Below are 19,274 nucleotides of genomic sequence, written 5' to 3'. Positions count from 1 at the left end.
TATTTGGAAGCAAAACAAGAGGGGGGAAACATCTATAGTTCTTCCCACAGTTGCAGCATTTTTCAGATGTAAGGTAATTCAATACTCTTCAGTTAAAATAGTCAGAAACCGTCCTCGCTGATGCGGCGAAAATTTCCTGTGTTAATGAAAGACATGTATTCAGAGTAAAGTGGCAACTAAGAATCTGAGACCGCAGCGTTTACATTAGAAACACAACACGCTGCCTTGTTTACATGGAAAAGAAGGTTATGTGAAGCTCCCCAAACTTCCAAGACTGTTATCTAGTTATCCGCAAGTAGCAAAGCCTCAGTCACACCCTGTTCTGAGACATCCACACTAATATAATAGTGTGAATCACTGTCATATTTTTAGACTTTTGATTTCAGGTTGAATAAAATCTCTTCAAGTTTATTCCATGCAAGTCAGCTAGGAAAAGTAAAACAAGGATGTCTGTTCCCAAACTCAAACAATAGCAGCTACTCTGAGGTCATCTCAGGTTAAAGTCTCCCAACGGCTTAACACTAAAACAGGTGACTGACTACGTATGGCACCAGGCGACATGTCAGCACGATGTGCTTTCATGTTAAACAGCACCACAAATCTCCGGCGATCTGGCAAATTTCGTCAAGCAGGACAAACACAAAGAAACACTGTCTTTTCAGTGTAAGACCTTTGAATGACTGAAACGCACTTCATACTCCAGTCTAACTCTGGCTGCTGCACTTGTTCCATTCACTCACCAGACTTTCCTTGCTCCCTGTCTGATTTCATCCCCTCCCCCGAGGGGAGTTCACCAGAGGACTCCAGGATCTGACGTGCGTCCTGAGACTTTCAGGACAGACCAAATCCTAAAATTACTGTTTCTTCAGCTTCCCAAACTCAAACCCTGTCATTCTTTAATTTTCATCCCCTAAAGTCAGGCTCAGTTGACACCAGGAAATAAATCCAGGAGTTATTCCTCTGTCTTTCCCCTGTAAGTGTACCTGTTCAAGGCTACTCCCATGAATTCAATGATACAGTGCATTAGGCCCCTCCCACTTGGCTCAAATAGTTAACTAGGTATGAAGGAGGAGCTCAAAGGGGCCATGACTACGATTTTCCCACATTATTCTAACACAGAGATGCACCAATGAGGGAAAGAGCCAAGCCAAGGTGTAGTCTTACAGGCAGGTGGGTGTTAATTTGTGTGCAATCCAATACCAGCAAGCTGGACAAAACCAGGCCTGTTGACTCGCCCGAGGCTTGAGTAAGCTAATGCTTTTAAAATAACACTTAGATCATAAAAAAGATCTTTAGCACCATTAAAACCACTGCTGCTGTGGGAAACTTTTGCACAAGAAAAATATCACGTGAGTTTTCTTTCTTGTGGTTGTCGAGCAACTTGAACAGTGCAAACTAAGTGTGCTCTGCAGAGTAAAGTAGAAGCTTAGGCAACACAATAATGTTTGGATTTATGACCAAATTTGTGGGATGTTCACAGGATATTGTCGTCATTTCTGGATTAAAACATAAATCCACTTTAAAATGTAATAAACTGGATGTGTTTACACTGAATTGTTAAGGCAGTCTTTTAAAGCCTTCTGCATTGATTTTATATGCCTCTTGTTAATATTCTGGTTGACAAGGAATGTGTACAAAGTCACTGTGACTTAAAGCAGACACAGATGCGTGCCATTTGTAATCTTTTCTTTTTGTCCAACCACCCTTGCAGTGACACGATATTTGAGGCAGGACGGTGAGTGAAGAAATGCTGATGGCCTAGTAGTTAGACAGAAGGAGCTGAGATTTTAAAGAAAGTTGATAAGCCCATGCATTAATTAAGGTTTATTCATCTTTCCGCAAGGAAAAGATAAGACCTTTACAAATGAGCAGAATGATGACGATGACTATAAAAGTATTTCCTACAATTAAAGCACACATAGGGAATTAGTCATAAAAAAGACAAAACAGTAGAACAGAAACTAATCAGAGAATAACAACGAGGATGTTGAAGTTATTTCCCCTTCATTCCACATAGTAATTAGGAATAAATCAGCAGTTTCTGTATGCCACTCTTTGCACAAAATTCATATTATATCAGGTGATTCAAAGTCAAATTTTAAGGATTTAAAATTTCTCTTCTCACTGTTAATCTCATGAATTATTTATTTTTATGCATTTTAAAAACCTTACTGGCCTCCTGGTGGTGTGTTGTCAAAAACCTTCTTAAACCATAATTTAAAAGTCTACTTTATGCTCAAATTAGAAATCAAACATGGCAAAACAATGCAGCGTGAAATGTGATCAAATATAGAACAATAACTACGGAATTGCTCTTTATTATACGACATCCATAAAGTATGTTCTGGACTCAACAATAGCAAATCACAAGACTTACTTTACAGACGTGTTTGTAAAAGCCCATGTGTACATTTTACTACAAAGAGCAAATATCACAAAAGTGTCTGAGATGTCTATTGCACCAGTCTATTTTCTTCTGTTTATTCAATTCAGGGCTGGAGCCTATCCCAGCTGTCACTCTGAGTACACTCTGGACAGATCTCCAGCCTACAGCAGGGCTAACGCAGAGGGACAGACAACCATTCGCACTCACATTGAAACCTACGGCTGATTTAGAATCACCATTTAACCTAAGCTATACATGCTTTTGGACTGAAAGACAGGAGAACCCAGAGAGAAGCCTCACAATTATGGGGAAACTATCCAAACTCCACACAGAAAGGACCCACTGACTGAATCTGAACCCCAGACTTTCCTGGTGTGGAGCAGGGCTCCTAAATACCGCACCACCTTGCCACCCCCCGACTTCTATTGGAAATATTTCAAGGTCAATTAACATCTATGGCAGAAGCCTATGTTATCCACATATAAAGCACAAAGTAAAATGAACTCAACTGAATTAAATAAGCATAAATACTGACAACATGGGCACATAGAGGCACTATTTTTTGTGAGGCCACATCAAATACAAGACTTTGTACTGTGAACATGTGCTAATGTGATTTCACTTCATGATAACACACAAGGATGTTCAGCAATGCGTGGGAAGAAGTCTCCTGAGTTATATTGTCCCACACAATTGGAATCGAGCCACTGATTTTTTGCTGTAACTTATTTTTCCTGTACAGCCGTAATCCCATTCCACAGGATGGTAACCAATACCTTTTAATGCCAGTGAAGAGGAAAGATGGAGTTAAAGTAGCTATAAAGGAAGTCATGTACCTCTGCACAGTGTGTAATGAATCTACGGATGAGACATGACTCAGCTTCCAGCTCTGGAGAAAAGTCATTTATCGTGTACAGATGTTGGCTGTAAAAATTTCTACAATAATTTTAAAGAAATACATGGGGTGGGGGGGACCTCAGTGCAGTACCAAAGAAATTATTGCTCTGCTGTTCTTGAAATGTGAAATGAACTGGCAATTAGATTGGGTTTTACCATATAAAACAAAGGCAAGCAAGTTGGATACATCATTTTTATTATACTGTTCTTACTTAAGATTTGTTGGGACATGCTAGAAGACTATAAGGTTACTAGTAAGAGATCCAACTGTAGCTCAAACTCAGACACTTATGAAGACAAAGTGCTAATCAACAGCTCTGTTGGGTTTCCTAATTAAAAGAATGTACTTGGCATTCACTGGCTATTTACACTACATTAAGACAGCATCAAATCACTCTTCAGGGACTGAGGAACATGGGGAAAATTAGCTATCTGTGATACACATTGCTCCACTGCCTGATGATAAAGTGATTTCCCTGTATTTTATGTGAAATTATGAATGCGAAAGAAGCTTTTCTGCATGTCCTGGATGCCTGGAGGTGATTACCTCGAAGCACAGTCCTTTAAATTAAAAATAATTAGAGCAACCAGTCTCTTTGTCTATGTGCAGTGAATTAGGTTGGCACAATAACTCAAAGAAAAGCAAGCAAAAAACTTCAAATCATGTATGTGTGTACATATAGTATGTGTGCGTACACAGTATATAAGTATAGATCTCTAATGTCAGCAACATGGTGCGGACAAAGTCCACCAAACTGGCCTTTGTTACAACACACAGTGCGTGTGTTAATGGACTTCATGTCCTCATAAATTCTCACTTTCCCTTTTCCTTCTCTCCGTGGTCTTTCTCAACAACCTTCAAATAAATCAGGATTAAATCAGTCCATAAGTCACAAAGTGTGAACTAATGGAGTTAAAAGTAGTAGTGAACTGTGAAGAAGACCAAGTAAAGAGAAGACGGTTATAAGCAGAATGTGATACAAAAAGTAATAGAGGGAGATGTCTCAGAAATAAAGTTGTCACGGCAGTCTGAGCCACTGTAAAACACTGCAGAGGGTAAATGATCTCACGTACAGCAGAAAACTGCTGCAGCGCTGTTCTCTGCTGCTTAAAATTTCAGCACTGCAGCACTATCCACAACAAAATCAAGCTAATCAATGTGTGTCTTCTGCTGCACATATGCTTTTGTGTATCACTGGCTTTTTTGGCACTATTTCTTGCATTTTTCTATTTGTCCGGCCACAAGAAGTGGAACTGGGGACTCAGCTGCCGAAACATTTTAGCCCATCTGGTATGTGTACAAATCAGTAGGGTCAGGTGGAGGAGTGCATGGTTGTTACCATAAGTATGAGGGACTATCAGCTCAGCAGTCGCCATCAATGATTCTTAACAACAGTTCTTGACCTGCCTCATAGTGCATTACAGTGATTGAGCGGACGTGACTAAATGTTCCCTTTAAATCCATTTGGTGCAGGGGTTTCACTTTAAAAAAATCTACAAACTATGTAATTTCCCCATAAATGCCCAAATGTTTGGATACATTTGTAACCCAGGGGTTGTAACAAAGAAACATAAGTGTTTATAATGTGTGACCTCAAGACAATATTGCTTCTTTCCTATAATTTTCTCCACACACCTCACCTTTTTACTCTTTTTTACCACAGGCAAAGCACACAAAATGGGGACAGAGATTCAAATGGAAAATTGTAACTTGAAACTTTGCATGAAGTTCTAACGACTACTTAGTACTTTTATTGACCTATTGTGTCTAAACCTAGAGTTTGGCCCACATTATCTTGAACAACACAACTGTTGTTATTTTAAGTAGAGGGACCAAACCAAGCTCGTGTTGCAGATATAGGATGAAGTGATGACCATCAGCTTTGATTTCAGGAGCTTAAAAGAATATGGTTTCTAATTGTTGAGAAATTAATATGAAAGCTGATTAACAGAAGAGGGTTATTTCTTCATTACGTTGTTTTCTTCTACGTTTTGAAGGACAAACTGAAGGTGGCCAGCTGGCTGTTCATTTCATTTCATTTCATGATCCAAGGTACAATTTAGAAATTAAACAAAACACACACACACATTTAGTATCACCTTGGCACAGTGCTAGGCTAAGGTGTAAATCCAAATCCTAATGAGGTGTAGGTGTGGATTTTAAGACTGCAAAACAAACAGAGAAACATCTCAGAAGGAGTCAGACAATATATAATCTGATTAAGAGCACAGAGCGTTTAAATTCTGGAATGAAATTTTTAAAACATGCATTTAATTCGGTCATTACAGGTTTGAGTAGATGGCACAGCACACCTGAGTGTTTCTCAAGGTGATGACAGACAACCTGCAAACTAAGTTTCTTTCTATTTGGGTTTGTTTGTAGCTCAGGAGTCATCTAGCCAGGTCATCTACTAATCAGAAGGTTGGTGGTTCAATCTCTAGTCTTCAGTCTGCACACCTAAGTATCCTTGGGCAAGATACTGAACCAAAACCTGCTCTCTGATACATTGAGTATGAATGTGTGGATGTTAGCGAGAAAGCACTAAGGTGTAGGGAAAAAAGCACGTGTGTCGGTGACTCAGGCAGTTTGTATAAAGCTCTTTGACTGCTCAAGTACAGCAGAAAGGTGCTACACAAGAATCAATCCATTCATCAATCTACATGTTATGTTTTTGACACATTTTAAAATGAATTCATATTTCCTTATCAATCAAAACACAATATTCGTTAGTGTCGTAGCAAAATAAAGTTTTGAAGTGTGAACTGGAAACTCATTAAAAAGCTGTCTGTGGCTCTTATACTTTGCATTAAACTAATAAACGGTCTGATTATTTGGCAAGAGCAGAAATCTAAATCTTTGTAGCGCCACAGCTAACGCAATGGGTTTTAATTTACACTCCTTGAACACTTTTCTTAAGAACTCTTTAAACCCATCTTAAAAATGTTTTGAGAAAGGTCTTAGCTATTACATTACTCAGTAAAACAGATGGCTGTACTGTAACCAACAAAAGCCCTGCTATAAAGTCTTTGGTCACAGATTTTCATCTGGGATTCTGAAAGCAGATGTGACTAGAGGGAAGGGTGGCGGAGGGGAAACTTAACACCAACACAAACGTTCCTGTTGGATCCCTTTTTTAACCTCTTAATGGATTATCTATGATATTATGGCTTGTTGAGTGGTAAAGACCACCCAGAAGTCTGTGCTTCAGATTTGTTTAGTTGTTTAGTAACTCAGTCCGTTGCTTGGCACTAAGTAACCAACATATGTGTTGTGTGTTGCGCCCATTCAGTTTATGACTGCAACTGCTAACCAAACTTGCTGGCCTCACCTGACAACTTGAATCTATTTAAGATAACTTCTTACATGGTGGCAACTTATACATCAACATTGAAGCTACAGTGGGGCAAAAAAGTATTTAGTCAGCCACCGATTGTGCAAGTTCCCCCACTTAAAATGATGACAGAGGTCAGTAATTTGCACCAGAGGTACACTTCAACTGTGAGAGACAGAATGTGAAAAAAAAATCCATGAATCCACATGGTAGGATTTGTAAAGAATTTATTCGTAAATTAGGGTGGAAAATAAGTATTTGGTCAATAACAAAAATACAACTCAATACTTTGTAACATAACCTTTGTTGGCAATAACAGAGGTCAAACGTTTACTATAGGTCTTTACCAGGTTTGCACACACAGTAGCTGGTATTTTGGCCCATTCCTCCATGCAGATCTTCTCGAGAGCAGTGATGTTTTGGGGCTGTCGCCGAGCAACACAGACTTTCAACTCCCGCCACAGATTTTCTATGGGGTTGAGGTCTGGAGACTGGCTAGGCCACTCCAGGACTTTCAAATGCTTCTTACGGAGCCACTCCTTTGTTGCCCAGGCGGTGTGTTTTGGATCATTGTCATGTTGGAAGACCCAGCCTCGTTTCATCTTCAAAGTTCTCACTGATGGAAGGAGGTTTTGGCTCAAAATCTCACGATACATGGCCCCATTCATTCTGTCCTTAACACGGATCAGTCGTCCTGTCCCCTTGGCAGAAAAACAGCCCCATAGCATGATGTTTCCACCCCCATGCTTCACAGTAGGTATGGTGTTCTTGGGATGCAACTCAGTATTCTTCTTCCTCCAAACACGACGAGTTGAGTTTATACCAAAAAGTTCTACTTTGGTTTCATCTGACCACATGACATTCTCCCAATCCTCTGCTGTATCATTCATGTGCTCTCTGGCAAACTTCAGACGGGCCTGGACATGCACTGGCTTCAGCAGCGGAACACGTCTGGCACTGCGGGATTTGATTCCCTGCCGTTGTAGTGTGTTACTGATGGTGACCTTTGTTACTTTGGTCCCAGCTCTCTGCAGGTCATTCACCAGGTCCCCCCGTGTGGTTCTGGGATCTTTGCTCACCGTTCTCATGATCATTTTGACCCCACGGGATGAGATCTTGCGTGGAGCCCCAGATCAAGGGAGATTATCAGTGGTCTTGTATGTCTTCCATTTTCTGATGATTGCTCCCACAGTTGATTTTTTCACACCAAGCTGCTTGCCTATTGTAGATTCACTCTTCCCAGTCTGGTGCAGGTCTACAATACTTTTCCTGGTGTCCTTCGAAAGCTCTTTGGTCTTGGCCATGGCGGAGTTTGGAGTCTGACTGTTTGAGGCTGTGGACAGGTGTCTTTTATACAGATGATGAGTTCAAACAGGTGCCATTCATACAGGTAACGAGTGGGGGACAGAAAAGCTTCTTACAGAAGACGTTACAGGTCTGTGAGAGCCAGAGATTTTCCTTGTTTGAGGTGACCAAATACTTATTTTCCACCCTAATTTACAAATAAATTCTTTACAAATCCTACCATGTGAATTCATGGATTTTTTTTTCACATTCTGTCTCTCACAGTTGAAGTGTACCTCTGGTGCAAATTACTGACCTCTGTCATCATTTTAAGTGGGGGAACTTGCACAATCGGTGGCTGACTAAATACTTTTTTGCCCCACTGTATGCCCCTCATTCCTATTCTCTATGGATGCAATCAGAGGAGTCGCCCCCTGCTGGTCATTGATAAGAACTTCATTATTCAGACCAAGAAACTATACTCAATGAGATTAGCTTTATTTGGCTAACCTGGATTTCTGGTACTAGGGTTCAGTCTGAACTGAACTGAACTAGCAACAACTAAACATCACAGCTTTACAACTAAATTTATGTTGTTTTGTGATGACATTTCAGTCATTTAAATATGACAACAGGTTAGACAAATACAGCCTGCCTCTGACTGGATTCTGTGGGATGTAGAAAGAAGAACAAAACAGGATTTTTATTGGTAAATGGTCTAATATAAGCTTGTGTTTTACTGAATTTTCTTCTTAAACTGTTTGTTAAAGCAAGCCAGCCATGCACACACATTGGCGCACACACGTAGGCATACACCCACATGTACTGATATGCATATTTGAGGGTTTTTTTTTCCCTGTAACAGTATTTCCTTTGAAGACTGCTTAAATAAAGCCCTTCACAGCAGACAAGTATGATCTAGACCCTTTGAAATCCAGCTTTTAGACTTCATGACCTTTGAGTTCTACTTTTCAGAAGCCTCCTTTAATGAAGCCGTTAGAAAGCGACAAAGACCGAAGACAGTCTCACTGCTGCTCTGCTCCCTCCGTCAGCTTTAACCTCTCTGTAGCTTTTAACAGGAAGGCCAGAGGACACACAAGCACACAGATAAGATCGTTGTCTGTGCAAACTGCGGCACAATTTTCTTAGGATTCATAAGATCACATTTCTGTGGATCGACGGCTCAAAACTCCATTACAGGGATATAATCATTATGTCCAGAGTAATAAGTCTAAATTACCATTTCCCTTCCTTTCTTTGGTCATACTAGCCGGATTATGTAAAAACTGGCCACGACCTTGTGATCATGGCATACAGCATGTAACATAATAATATTGCTCTGTCCAGTTACTGCACTTATGCAAATGAGTCACATTAAAATGGCAAGCCTAGCTACTCTTGGACAATTGTGTCTAAGCATTTCTGAGTAGCTATTTCTGATGTGTGTAAATTACAATGGAGAGGCCTGGATATTGTTGCTGAAGGCAATTTAGCTGCCACTCTCCCACTGGCTGTAAGAGGGCTTCGATTGGGGCAGGTGTTTTGGAAAGTGTCAGCACATGAGAAAAATGGAAGTGCTCAGCAGAGACCGCTCTGCACAGTCACCCCCCCACACGCACAGCTTCACATTCTCCCGTGCTTTATTAATCGTTTGTTCTTTACTGTCTCCGCCCGCTTCACCGGTTGATTTTCTCGTGTTAATCAGAATATGCCTGCAATAACGTTTCCTTATGTAATCCCTCACCTAGTCTTTCTCCTTCTCCTTGCAGTGCTCTTCAACTCTTTTATCCTCCACTTCCCCCTTCCCTGTCTGTCCTTCCCTCCTAAGCCAGTTTTCCCTGGAAGCCCTGTTTGACTCCTTCGCATTGACCTTCCTATCTAATGTGGCGCACATACCAAGCCTTGCCCGGCTGGTGACATCAGTGCCACTTAATGTGCCGAAGCAGCACCTGTCTTCATTATGATCCAGCACTCACTGCTTACATTGGTCTCTCCCTCTCCTTCCCTGTCTCTCTCTCTCATAGCACAGCCTCTTAGATCCCCGTTCTCATTCTGATGAAACTTGTGGTGATATACGTGGCCTTGGCCACTGCAGGGGTTTGGTGTGCCTACGTGCTTTTTCCTGAGTCTGCACATTTACAGCACCCAGGAAATGTCTATAGAACTAAAGGACCAGCTGCTTTATGCTCTGTAGGAGTGACGCACATATAAAAGGTTTAAAAATATGACCGAATCTGTCAGTATATCTGCTCGCTTGAGTCTCAAAAGCAGAGTTTATATGTTATCATGTATTTTATGTTTACAGTATTGAAGTGTTAATAATTTATTAAGCTGTCGGTGAATGCAGTGAAGAATGACAGAAATACAAAAGTAAAAGTACCTTACAGTTGTAATCAGGCACAAGAAACTGCAAAAAATGATTCTCGTGTGACCATTTGTGAGTGCACTCAGTACCATCGCCACACTGGCACACACTATTAGGAAGAGACAAGAGACCTGGCATTCAAATAAAGCCCTAAGCAGGATGCTCTAATGAATAAAGGCCCTGGGCGGCTGCCTGGATGACAATAAAGATCCATACTGGAACTGGCAACTTTACAAGACACACTAGTCAGGACACACTTCTGGACTGACGCCGTACTTAACATCTTTGATCTTCTATAAAAGACTCCAAGCTTTAGTGATGAAAGTGCTGGAACATGGAGACGGACTCCAGACAAACTACTAAAAGTGTTTGTCTGGAGAGCGGCTGGCGCTAATGTGAGACCCGTCTGACCACCCAGTCAGATAAGCATCATGGGAATAAATACAGTCTTTAAAGTTAATAGGCTGCTTTTCCAGATGGCTCTCGGTGACACAAGTGACTAAACACACAGGGCAGACTGTGGTGACGGTGAAGCATGAGCTGAAGTTGGGTAACCGTTTAATAAAAAGTAAAACAATCATTTTCTAAATTGCTTCTAAGTGCATAATATTATAATTACTATGAACTTCTGACCTCGTTTAAGTGATTAAAAAAGCATCTCTTTTTATAACACATAGAGCTTAAATAATATAGTACACTTGAAACAACATGGTGGAATCAGTTCTTAGTAGTTTAAGTAATACACACTCTCATTTCTGACAAATGCAAGCCGACACTGCTGAGACGGGGGAGTAAGTGATGCGCTTACTGCATTACAAATCCTCGCGTGCACATCTTAAAGACCCTGAACCTGACATGTTTATGGATTTAATGCATTTCCAGCTGCATGTGTGTGTACATACACTATATTTGCATATGTGTATTTGGGCGAATCTATATGAACTTTCACATCCACCAAAGCTTTAACAGCAAAGCAAGCGCAGGAAATGAAACATATTTCACCTGATTAGAGTCTTACCTTTGTCCAGAGAGGCATCTGGAGAATTGAAGTCCATGAGACTGCTGATTTCAGTCTTGTAACAGAGTTCGGTAGCCGGGGGCTTCTGCCTCTGGTGGGGAGAGGGATCTAGGAGAAGAACAAGCAACCACCGGTTTTAACTTGATGAATAACATGTAAAAGGATCAATGAATACAAAGAACAATTCATTTGTATGATATGCAGTTTGCACTATAAGTATTTGGATACAACAAAGTTTTGGTAATCTTGAGTCCGCACACCACCAAGGTAGACTTTAAATCAATAAAGCTGCGATTCAAGTGCAGATTTTCAGCTATAAATCAAAGGGTTTCACAGAAGTACTGCTTTAACTGTTTAGGAATTACAGTCATTTTTAGTCTTCCAGTTTTAGAAGCTCAAAATTAATTCGACAATTAACTGACAGATGAGCCCTGTTCCCCCGTTATTCCTTGGTAAATTGTGCAGATAAAATATCTGAGGTTGGTTCCAAGTGCCAAACTTGCATTTGGTAACTGTTCACTGCAGCTTTCAATATGAGGTCATAAGGTGTCAGTGCAACTGAGTGAGGCTATCATTAAGCTATCAGAGGGACAGCAGCCAAATCTATATTCTGGATCTATAAATTCATGGACCAATAGACCTAAAAGACCACAGATGACGAGTAAAGTGGGACAAATAATTATTCCTTTGGCTAATAAAACCAAAACAAAAGAGGTAGGCATATTGTTATCAAAATCTACAATCAAAAGAATTCTTTGGATAGAGAAACTTACCAAGGCAATGGGAGAAAAAGAAAAGTATGGCAACGTAAAGAAAGAAATCATAATCCAAAGCATTCCCCATTATCTGTCAAGCATGATAGAGACAATGTTACGGCAGGTATGGCTGCCAGTGGACCCAGGTCATGAGTGTTTATTGATGATGTGACTGCTGATAGAAGTAGCTGGAGAAGTTGTGAAATGGGCTATACTCTCTGCTCAGGTTAAGCTAAATCTGCAACACTGGTCACACTGACAGCACTTTGCACTGCAAGTGGATAACAACCCAAAGCAAACTGCAAACATTTCTCAATGCAACTAAGCTGGATATTTTTCAAAGGCCAAGATGACCCGATCTCCACCCAACAGAGCAAGCATTTCAGCTTTGACTACAAGGCTGAAGTCAGCTGCAGCGGTCGGTGACGTTCATGGGTTCTAATGATGGTTTGAATTAAAGCTGAAAGTCACCTCAGTCAATCAAGATGTGACTGAAGTGCAAACTTATTAACATAAACAGACCGACAGGCATTACAGGTTGCAATGTGTGTAGGAACCAGAGGGATTAATGCCGCACACAACACCAACAAGTCCACAAAATCCTTCCCAGTACACACATAATCAACTTTTACTCCTCACTCCTTACACTGTAAGGAAACTGAGAGACTGATGCACACACATAAATATTAGCATTTTTATAACCCGAGTGCATTTGATTTCATGTGAGGTTCAGTGGTTTCTAATATAGTTTTTGGTTCCCACCAGTGGCATGCAGTGAATGCATATTGAATGCATTGCTCCAGGTTAACTCACATAAAAGTGTTTGCTAAAATGACTTTGTCACTTAGACGTGTACAGTCAACTTCTGCTGTCCTCTCAGTCCATCACACTCGTGCATGCATGAAGAGTTTTAGACACCCAACACTCCAAGAATGACAATTGCTACTTCAAGACGAATAATAAAGTTCTCTTAGCAAAAAAAAGTTGAAATATTTGAGATTCTCCTCTGCTCACACATACAATAAAATTCCCATTTCTGCAAACTACATCTTTTCCACTTCACTCTTCAATCTCTGCTCCTCCCTGGCCTCTACCCGTTCCTTCTGCCATCACTCCACCACCCACCTATTAAGATGCTGTTTGCTGGTTGAATTATTTGCAGTAATTGAGCACAGATGTGTCTGGGAGCTGAAGTTCCAGGGGTGGTGCTGTCATTACGGCAAGATTAGTCATCTCACTTTTTAAAATGGGTTTTATAAGGCTACAAATAACAGCCTGGCTCCCTGTCCCCCACCTAAGGTGATTGGTAAAACATGAGGGCTGTTTTTAACTGCGCATAACTCTTTGCCACCTTGCAAACGTATAATTTTTCAAACTCGCCCGAGGTGCAGCCTTTGGCACTGGGAACACAGATGTCAGTTTTTTGAATAATGTATAAATTCAAAGCTCACACTTATCTGCCAAGTTCAAGCCGTTGCTGCCCAGTAGCCTCGTGAAAATGTTTTATCTTCCCTGCATAGTACCTTTGACAGGCCCTCACCGACATTTAAAACCCAGGCAAAGGCTAAGAGTATGGTGGAATAAATGCCAAGGAAGAAGTAAACCATGACAGCTGTTTGATGACGATAGTAAGGTTAAGCCGGTATGGAGGGAAAAAAGCATAGAAATATGATGCAGACTGAGCTCAGGTATGACTTGACAATTTAAAAAATAATAATAATAAAAAAAAAAAAAAAATATATATATATATATATATATATATATATATATATATATATATATATATATATATATATATATTTTTTTTTTTTTTTTTTTTTTTTTTTTTTTTTTTAAACTGTGAATACCATCATGTCGAGCTAAAATAACAATTTCCACAAATACCTTGAACTCATTTACTCCTCATCTCTGGATCTCTTCATCTCTCTCTCAAGTTTCAAGTGTTATCCAAAGGGTATTTTGGTCATTTCAGATTACATTAGATTTTTTTTATAAGATTATGAAATGATCAAAATACTGCTAATGATTGAACAGACTTGAACACCTTTATAAAAAAAACTGGTCTGAATATCCACAAGGAAATGTTTAATAATCGTATTATGTATTATAAGGAGTGTATTAATCAAACAAAATCTGCTTACTACTCCACCATTATCTGTTCAAAAGATGACTCAACCAAGATACTGTTTTCACTGTTCAACTCTTCTTTCAGGTCACCAGATTCTTTACCTGCTCATCTTTACTCAACCTCCTTTTGTGAGTCTTTAATGTTATTTTTCATTGAGTATATTCACAAAATACACCAAGAACTGGTTTCCAATGTTCCATTTAGCTCTTCCTGTGTAATTCATCTCCCATCACACTGTTTTTCTGCTTTCCAGCTCCCCTCGGTTACTGATATTTCAGATTTCATCTGCAAGTCAAAACCTTCTACTTGTCAGCTAGACACCATTCCTACAGTTTTGGTTAAGGCATGTTTACCTTCTTTGCTTCCCCTCATATCTGCCATCATCTGCTCTTCACTTACCACTGGAACTGTTCCTTCTTCCCTCAAAATTCCCGCCATCACCCCAATATTGAAAAAAACTGGTCTAGATCCCAACAATTTTGAGAATTTTTGGCCTATTTCCAATCTACCATTCCTTTCAAAAATTCTTGAGAAAAGAATTCCACTCACAATTAACTAATAATAATAATCTGTATGAACAGTTCCAGTCTGGTTTTCGCCCCTCCCATAGCACGGAAACAGTACTTATAAAAATAACCAATGATCTTCTTATGGCAGCTGACTCCGGTTCACTTTCCATTCTTATTCTCCTCGATCTGAGTGCTGCTTTCGACACTATTTCTCACTCTATACTTCTCAGTAGGCTAGCCTCTATCGGTCTCTCCCATACTCCACTAGCCTGGTTTAAATCATACCTGTCTGATCGCACTCAGGTCATTCAACTCAAATCCTTTACTTCTCAGCCCTTCCCTCTGACCACTGGCGTGCCCCAGGGATCTGTCCTAGGGCCCCTTCTTTTCATTATCTACCTTCTACCGCTTGGACATATTTTCCGTAAATACAATATCCATTTTCAGTGTTATGCCGATGACACGCAGCTTTATCTGTCCACTAAACCTGATTCTGCTCTTCACCCTCTGTTTAGCTGAACAAAATTCATGGTTCTCTTCTAATTTTCTCAAACTCAATAGTAATAAATCCGAGCTCCTCTTGGTCGGCACTAAATCAACATTATCCAGAACCAACAGTTTCTCTATTACTATCGATAACTCACCGGTCTTCATTTCTTCCTCTGTGAAAAGTTTGGGTGTCATCCTCGACAGTACTTTACCTTTCAATTCACACATTAATAATGTTACTCGGTCTGCATATTTTCAATTGCGCAACATTAATCGTCTCCGTCCTTTTCTCACCCCACATGCCACTGCCATTCTTGTCCATAGCCTTGTTATTTCCCGGATTGATTATTGTAATTCACTTCTTTTTGGTCTTACTCAAAAATCCACCCACATGCTCCAACGCGTCCAGAACTCTGCTGCTCGTATCATCACCAGGACCCCTTCTGTCCACCACATCACTCCTGCCTTGCAGCAGCTTCATTGGCTCCAATATAAATATCGCATCAATTTCAAAATACTCTTGTACACATTTATTAAGGCTATTCATCATCTCTCTCCTCCATATCTCTCTGATCTGGTTAAGATCACCGCCCCATCTCATTGTCTCAGATCTTCTTCTTCCCTTTCACTCTCCGTCCCTTCCCCCGTCTTGCAACCATGGGGAGCAGGGCTTTCAGCTGCTCTGCTCCACGACTCTGGAATTCCCTACCTCCTAATCTAAGAAATATCTCTTCCTTCTCACTCTTTAAGTCCAAACTCAAAACCCACTTGTACAAAATAGCTTATCCCACATAACCTCTCCACTCTGCTATTTTATTTGTTTATGTCTTATGCTTTTATGATTCTGTAAACTGCTTGCTTTTATGTTGCTTTTATTCTACTGTGTACAGTGACCTTGAGTATTTTGAAAGGCGCTTTCAAATAAAATGTATTTTTATTATTATTATTATTATTATTATTATTAACACTGGTTCAGTTAGTGCACACTTAAGTCAAAGGTATAGAGAGATTTCTGCTCTAAGGATTTTATAAGAAATGCTTTTCAAATTTACAGGTTTAAGATAAAAAACACATTTAACAGTAGGGGGAGAGATCAGTCAGTCTGCAGCTCTGAAAATATAAAATGTCATTTTTTTAGTCAAATTGATTTATCAGGGAGGTAGATGTGTTTTTTCGGTCACTGTTCATGCCCTTTGAATCAATGCGCTTTTGAAATCGCTGAATATGTGGGTCTAGTGTGGTCCAAGTGCTTCATATTGATCGTTAAATCTTCAGCTCAGCTCACCGAAGTCAAACGTACACTATATCAAAAGGCTGATAATATTGGAGTGCTGAAGAAACAATGAAAAATATCATCTTTTTTGTTGCTCTGCATCGCTGCATTTGCTGCACTGCACCTTGAAAGAGAGTGAAGCTTTCTGTAAACCTTTCCCTGTGCATCTTTTAAATCATGTTTGGTGTGATCTATTAAGGATTTGAGATAAGAGCATCATTTCATCTCTCTGTTTCCAGCTTCCTGTTGCTTTTTCCCCATTTCCTCATGGTCCAACCGGAATATTATCTGAAAAAAAGTATTTTTTTCCTTATTTCTCTCAAAGTGCACATATACACCACACACTGTTAAAGCATATAGGGTTTTTTTTTTTTTTTTCCAATCGGGCATAAAAATGAAGAAAGCTGCACACTTAATGTGATGCATACATTATACACCATCAGAGTGCATGTCATTGCATGCCATTATTGCTCGATTTTGAACCGTCTTTACCTCCTGCACCTTTGGATTTTTTTAGGTTTCCCAACCAAAGGTCAGTCTTTCAGACTTTATTGAAGCATAGGTATGAAAATATATAACATATAAAGGCAAAAACAAAGTCTGCGTAATCCTAACGAGCTTGACAGTCAATATTTGTTATGACAACACAGCCTGAACTTCTTTAGGCATGCTCTTTCATTCCTTAAGGGAAAAAGACTTACCATTCATGTCCTACAGACATAACATGACATAAAAATACTTATTTTCACCTTCACTGTCCAGTTTCCTCAGTTTTCTTAAGGACACACTGCACACCATGTTGACATATGTCACGTTTTCCTCTAATTTCACCTTGTTGGTGAAAAAAGTCTTATAATATTTAATGCCTGTCAAACTGTGTTTAATTTGGCCTTTTTTTTGTAGACTCAACTAAAGAGCTGTGAATCAATGATGTGTTTTAGTAACATTATGGATATGAAAAACGGATAATCAAATTCTTTGTCTCAATGCATGACTAATGATTGTTTTGCCTGTTATGCATATAAGTGAATGAATGAATGGTTGCCACGTTACTGCTAGTTGCCACCTGTCTGTAAGCCCCCTTTCGAGTTAGAAGAAACTGCAAGAAAAGAAAAGCGACCTGTGAGGCTTGCCAGACTAGCCATTAGGTGGCCACCGTGCGAATATGGCCCATGGATAAATAACCGAAGCATTTCATGCAGAAAGCTGTGTTTTCTGTGGGAGAGAATAACATATTTTGGTGTGAAGTTTAGGTTCCTGAATTTCTGCAGACAGAGGACAAAATATCCAAATACTCACAATACTGAGGAAGTTCAGAAATAAATAAGGATAGTATGCAAAGTTTTGTTGTTGTTGTTGTTTTTTACCCATTTCATTTAAATTCCCCCCAAAATGAATTTCAGTACATCACATCAGAATCCAGCTCTAGCCTCATTTTTAAGCTACAAAGAAAGAAGGAGGTTTGGGGATAATAATTTGACATTCACAACACTGACTCATCAGCTCTGTCTTATTAAGTAAGAAGCAGCGTTTGTGTTTGCAGAGAGGTTTATACACAAACATAATAGCTGCAAAGGGGTTGCAATATCTCTCAAAATAAAACGTTCACGAGAAAGCAATAAACTGCGCTGCAGCAAATATGTTTTTGGTTTTTTTGTTGTTTGTTTTGTACAACTGATGAGAATTTATGACACTCTTTGACTTGGTTCCATTTTCCCATCAAACGTCCTCGGTTTGCTTTATGAATAACAAGCAGTTCAACTTAATATTGAGCACACAAGTGAGGAAAAAGGTAATTGTTCTTTGATGAAATAAATATTGATTTGGCAGAGACACTAAAACAACTGTTATACTTCATGCAGTAAATATGTACGTAATTATCAGAATCACTTTGCCGATCCGCTTGTGCCGAAAGCAATCCGACACGCACAGAACGTCACCTACGTGTAATACAGGTCCTCGCAGGCATGTTAATCACTTGTGGGAAATTTCTCACTTTCTGACACACACAGTCTGTGTTACAGAGATTTTATTCAGTTGTATGGCCATTTTTCCTTATTAAAACAATTCTTCCCATGCAATTACACGGGAATAGCAGAAAAGCAAGGAAAAAAGGCAAAGATATGCTCATTTGAAAGACATGCATCATACTCCAAAAACCATAATGTCACAGAAAAAAAGAAACATCAATTCTTCAACTCTGAAAAATAGAAAAAAAGACAGCTCCCGTAGTGAGATCAGTGTAGTGGGGTGTAGCTACAGGAAGACTAGGATGGTGGTTTTTCTGAACATGTAAACACATTTGCTTTCAGGAAGCATGTCTTAAAAGGCCGTTGCATGCCAAGCACACACTACCTGCTATTATGTAAAATTATGTAAAATTAAATTAGCTAATTAATAAACATTTAAAATTTTTAACTAGAAACTAGATATTTTATTGGGTTTATTATATTTAATCTTTCCTACAAGACGTTTGAAAAGAGTTAGGTCATAGGCAACAAAAGACTGAGACAATTAATTAGGTTAACTGGAAGCAGGTCAATGACGTGACAGGGTATAAAAAGAGCATCCAAAGAGGCCGGGTCTTTCACTGTGATTTCACTGTGACAGGCTGCTTTAAAAGAATAAGAATAATGTTTCCTGTTATGAAAACTGAATGGAAACATACGGGGATTTAATCACCTACAGTTGATAATGTAATTAAAAGACTGGAAAAATCTTTGTATGAAAGGGAAAATGCTGACAACCAAAAATGAATGAGTTTAATCATACTCTTAAATAGCAGCTAACACAGCCACTGAATATCTAAACCAGTGCAGAAATTATTTGCAGATTTAT

At 39.5% G+C, this 19,274-nt stretch overlaps 1 protein-coding gene across 8 annotated transcripts in view; it reads right to left on the bottom strand.

Moving 5' to 3' along the window:
• kazna (kazrin, periplakin interacting protein a) overlaps window positions 1–19,274 on the bottom strand; it is a 196,269-nt gene that overhangs the window by 53,891 nt on the left and 123,104 nt on the right. For 7 of the 8 annotated variants that reach the window (XM_086278819.1, XM_086278818.1, XM_086278821.1 and 4 more), the window contains one exon: window positions 11,283–11,390. In XM_086278819.1, coding sequence (XP_086134945.1) covers window positions 11,283–11,390 — 108 coding nt within the window. Of the gene's footprint in view, window positions 1–740; window positions 978–11,282; window positions 11,391–19,274 lie in introns of those variants that run through there. The other variant, XM_086278826.1, reaches the window with a different exon arrangement.

Source organism: Aulonocara sp. 'chitande type north' Nkhata Bay, linkage group LG20 (assembly GCF_057382095.1).
Source record: "Aulonocara sp. 'chitande type north' Nkhata Bay isolate Kocher_YH1m ecotype deep benthic linkage group LG20, A_spYH_male_GT1.1, whole genome shotgun sequence".
NCBI lineage: Eukaryota > Metazoa > Chordata > Actinopteri > Cichliformes > Cichlidae > Aulonocara > Aulonocara sp. 'chitande type north' Nkhata Bay.
This window is presented reverse-complemented; position numbering and strand designations above follow the sequence as displayed.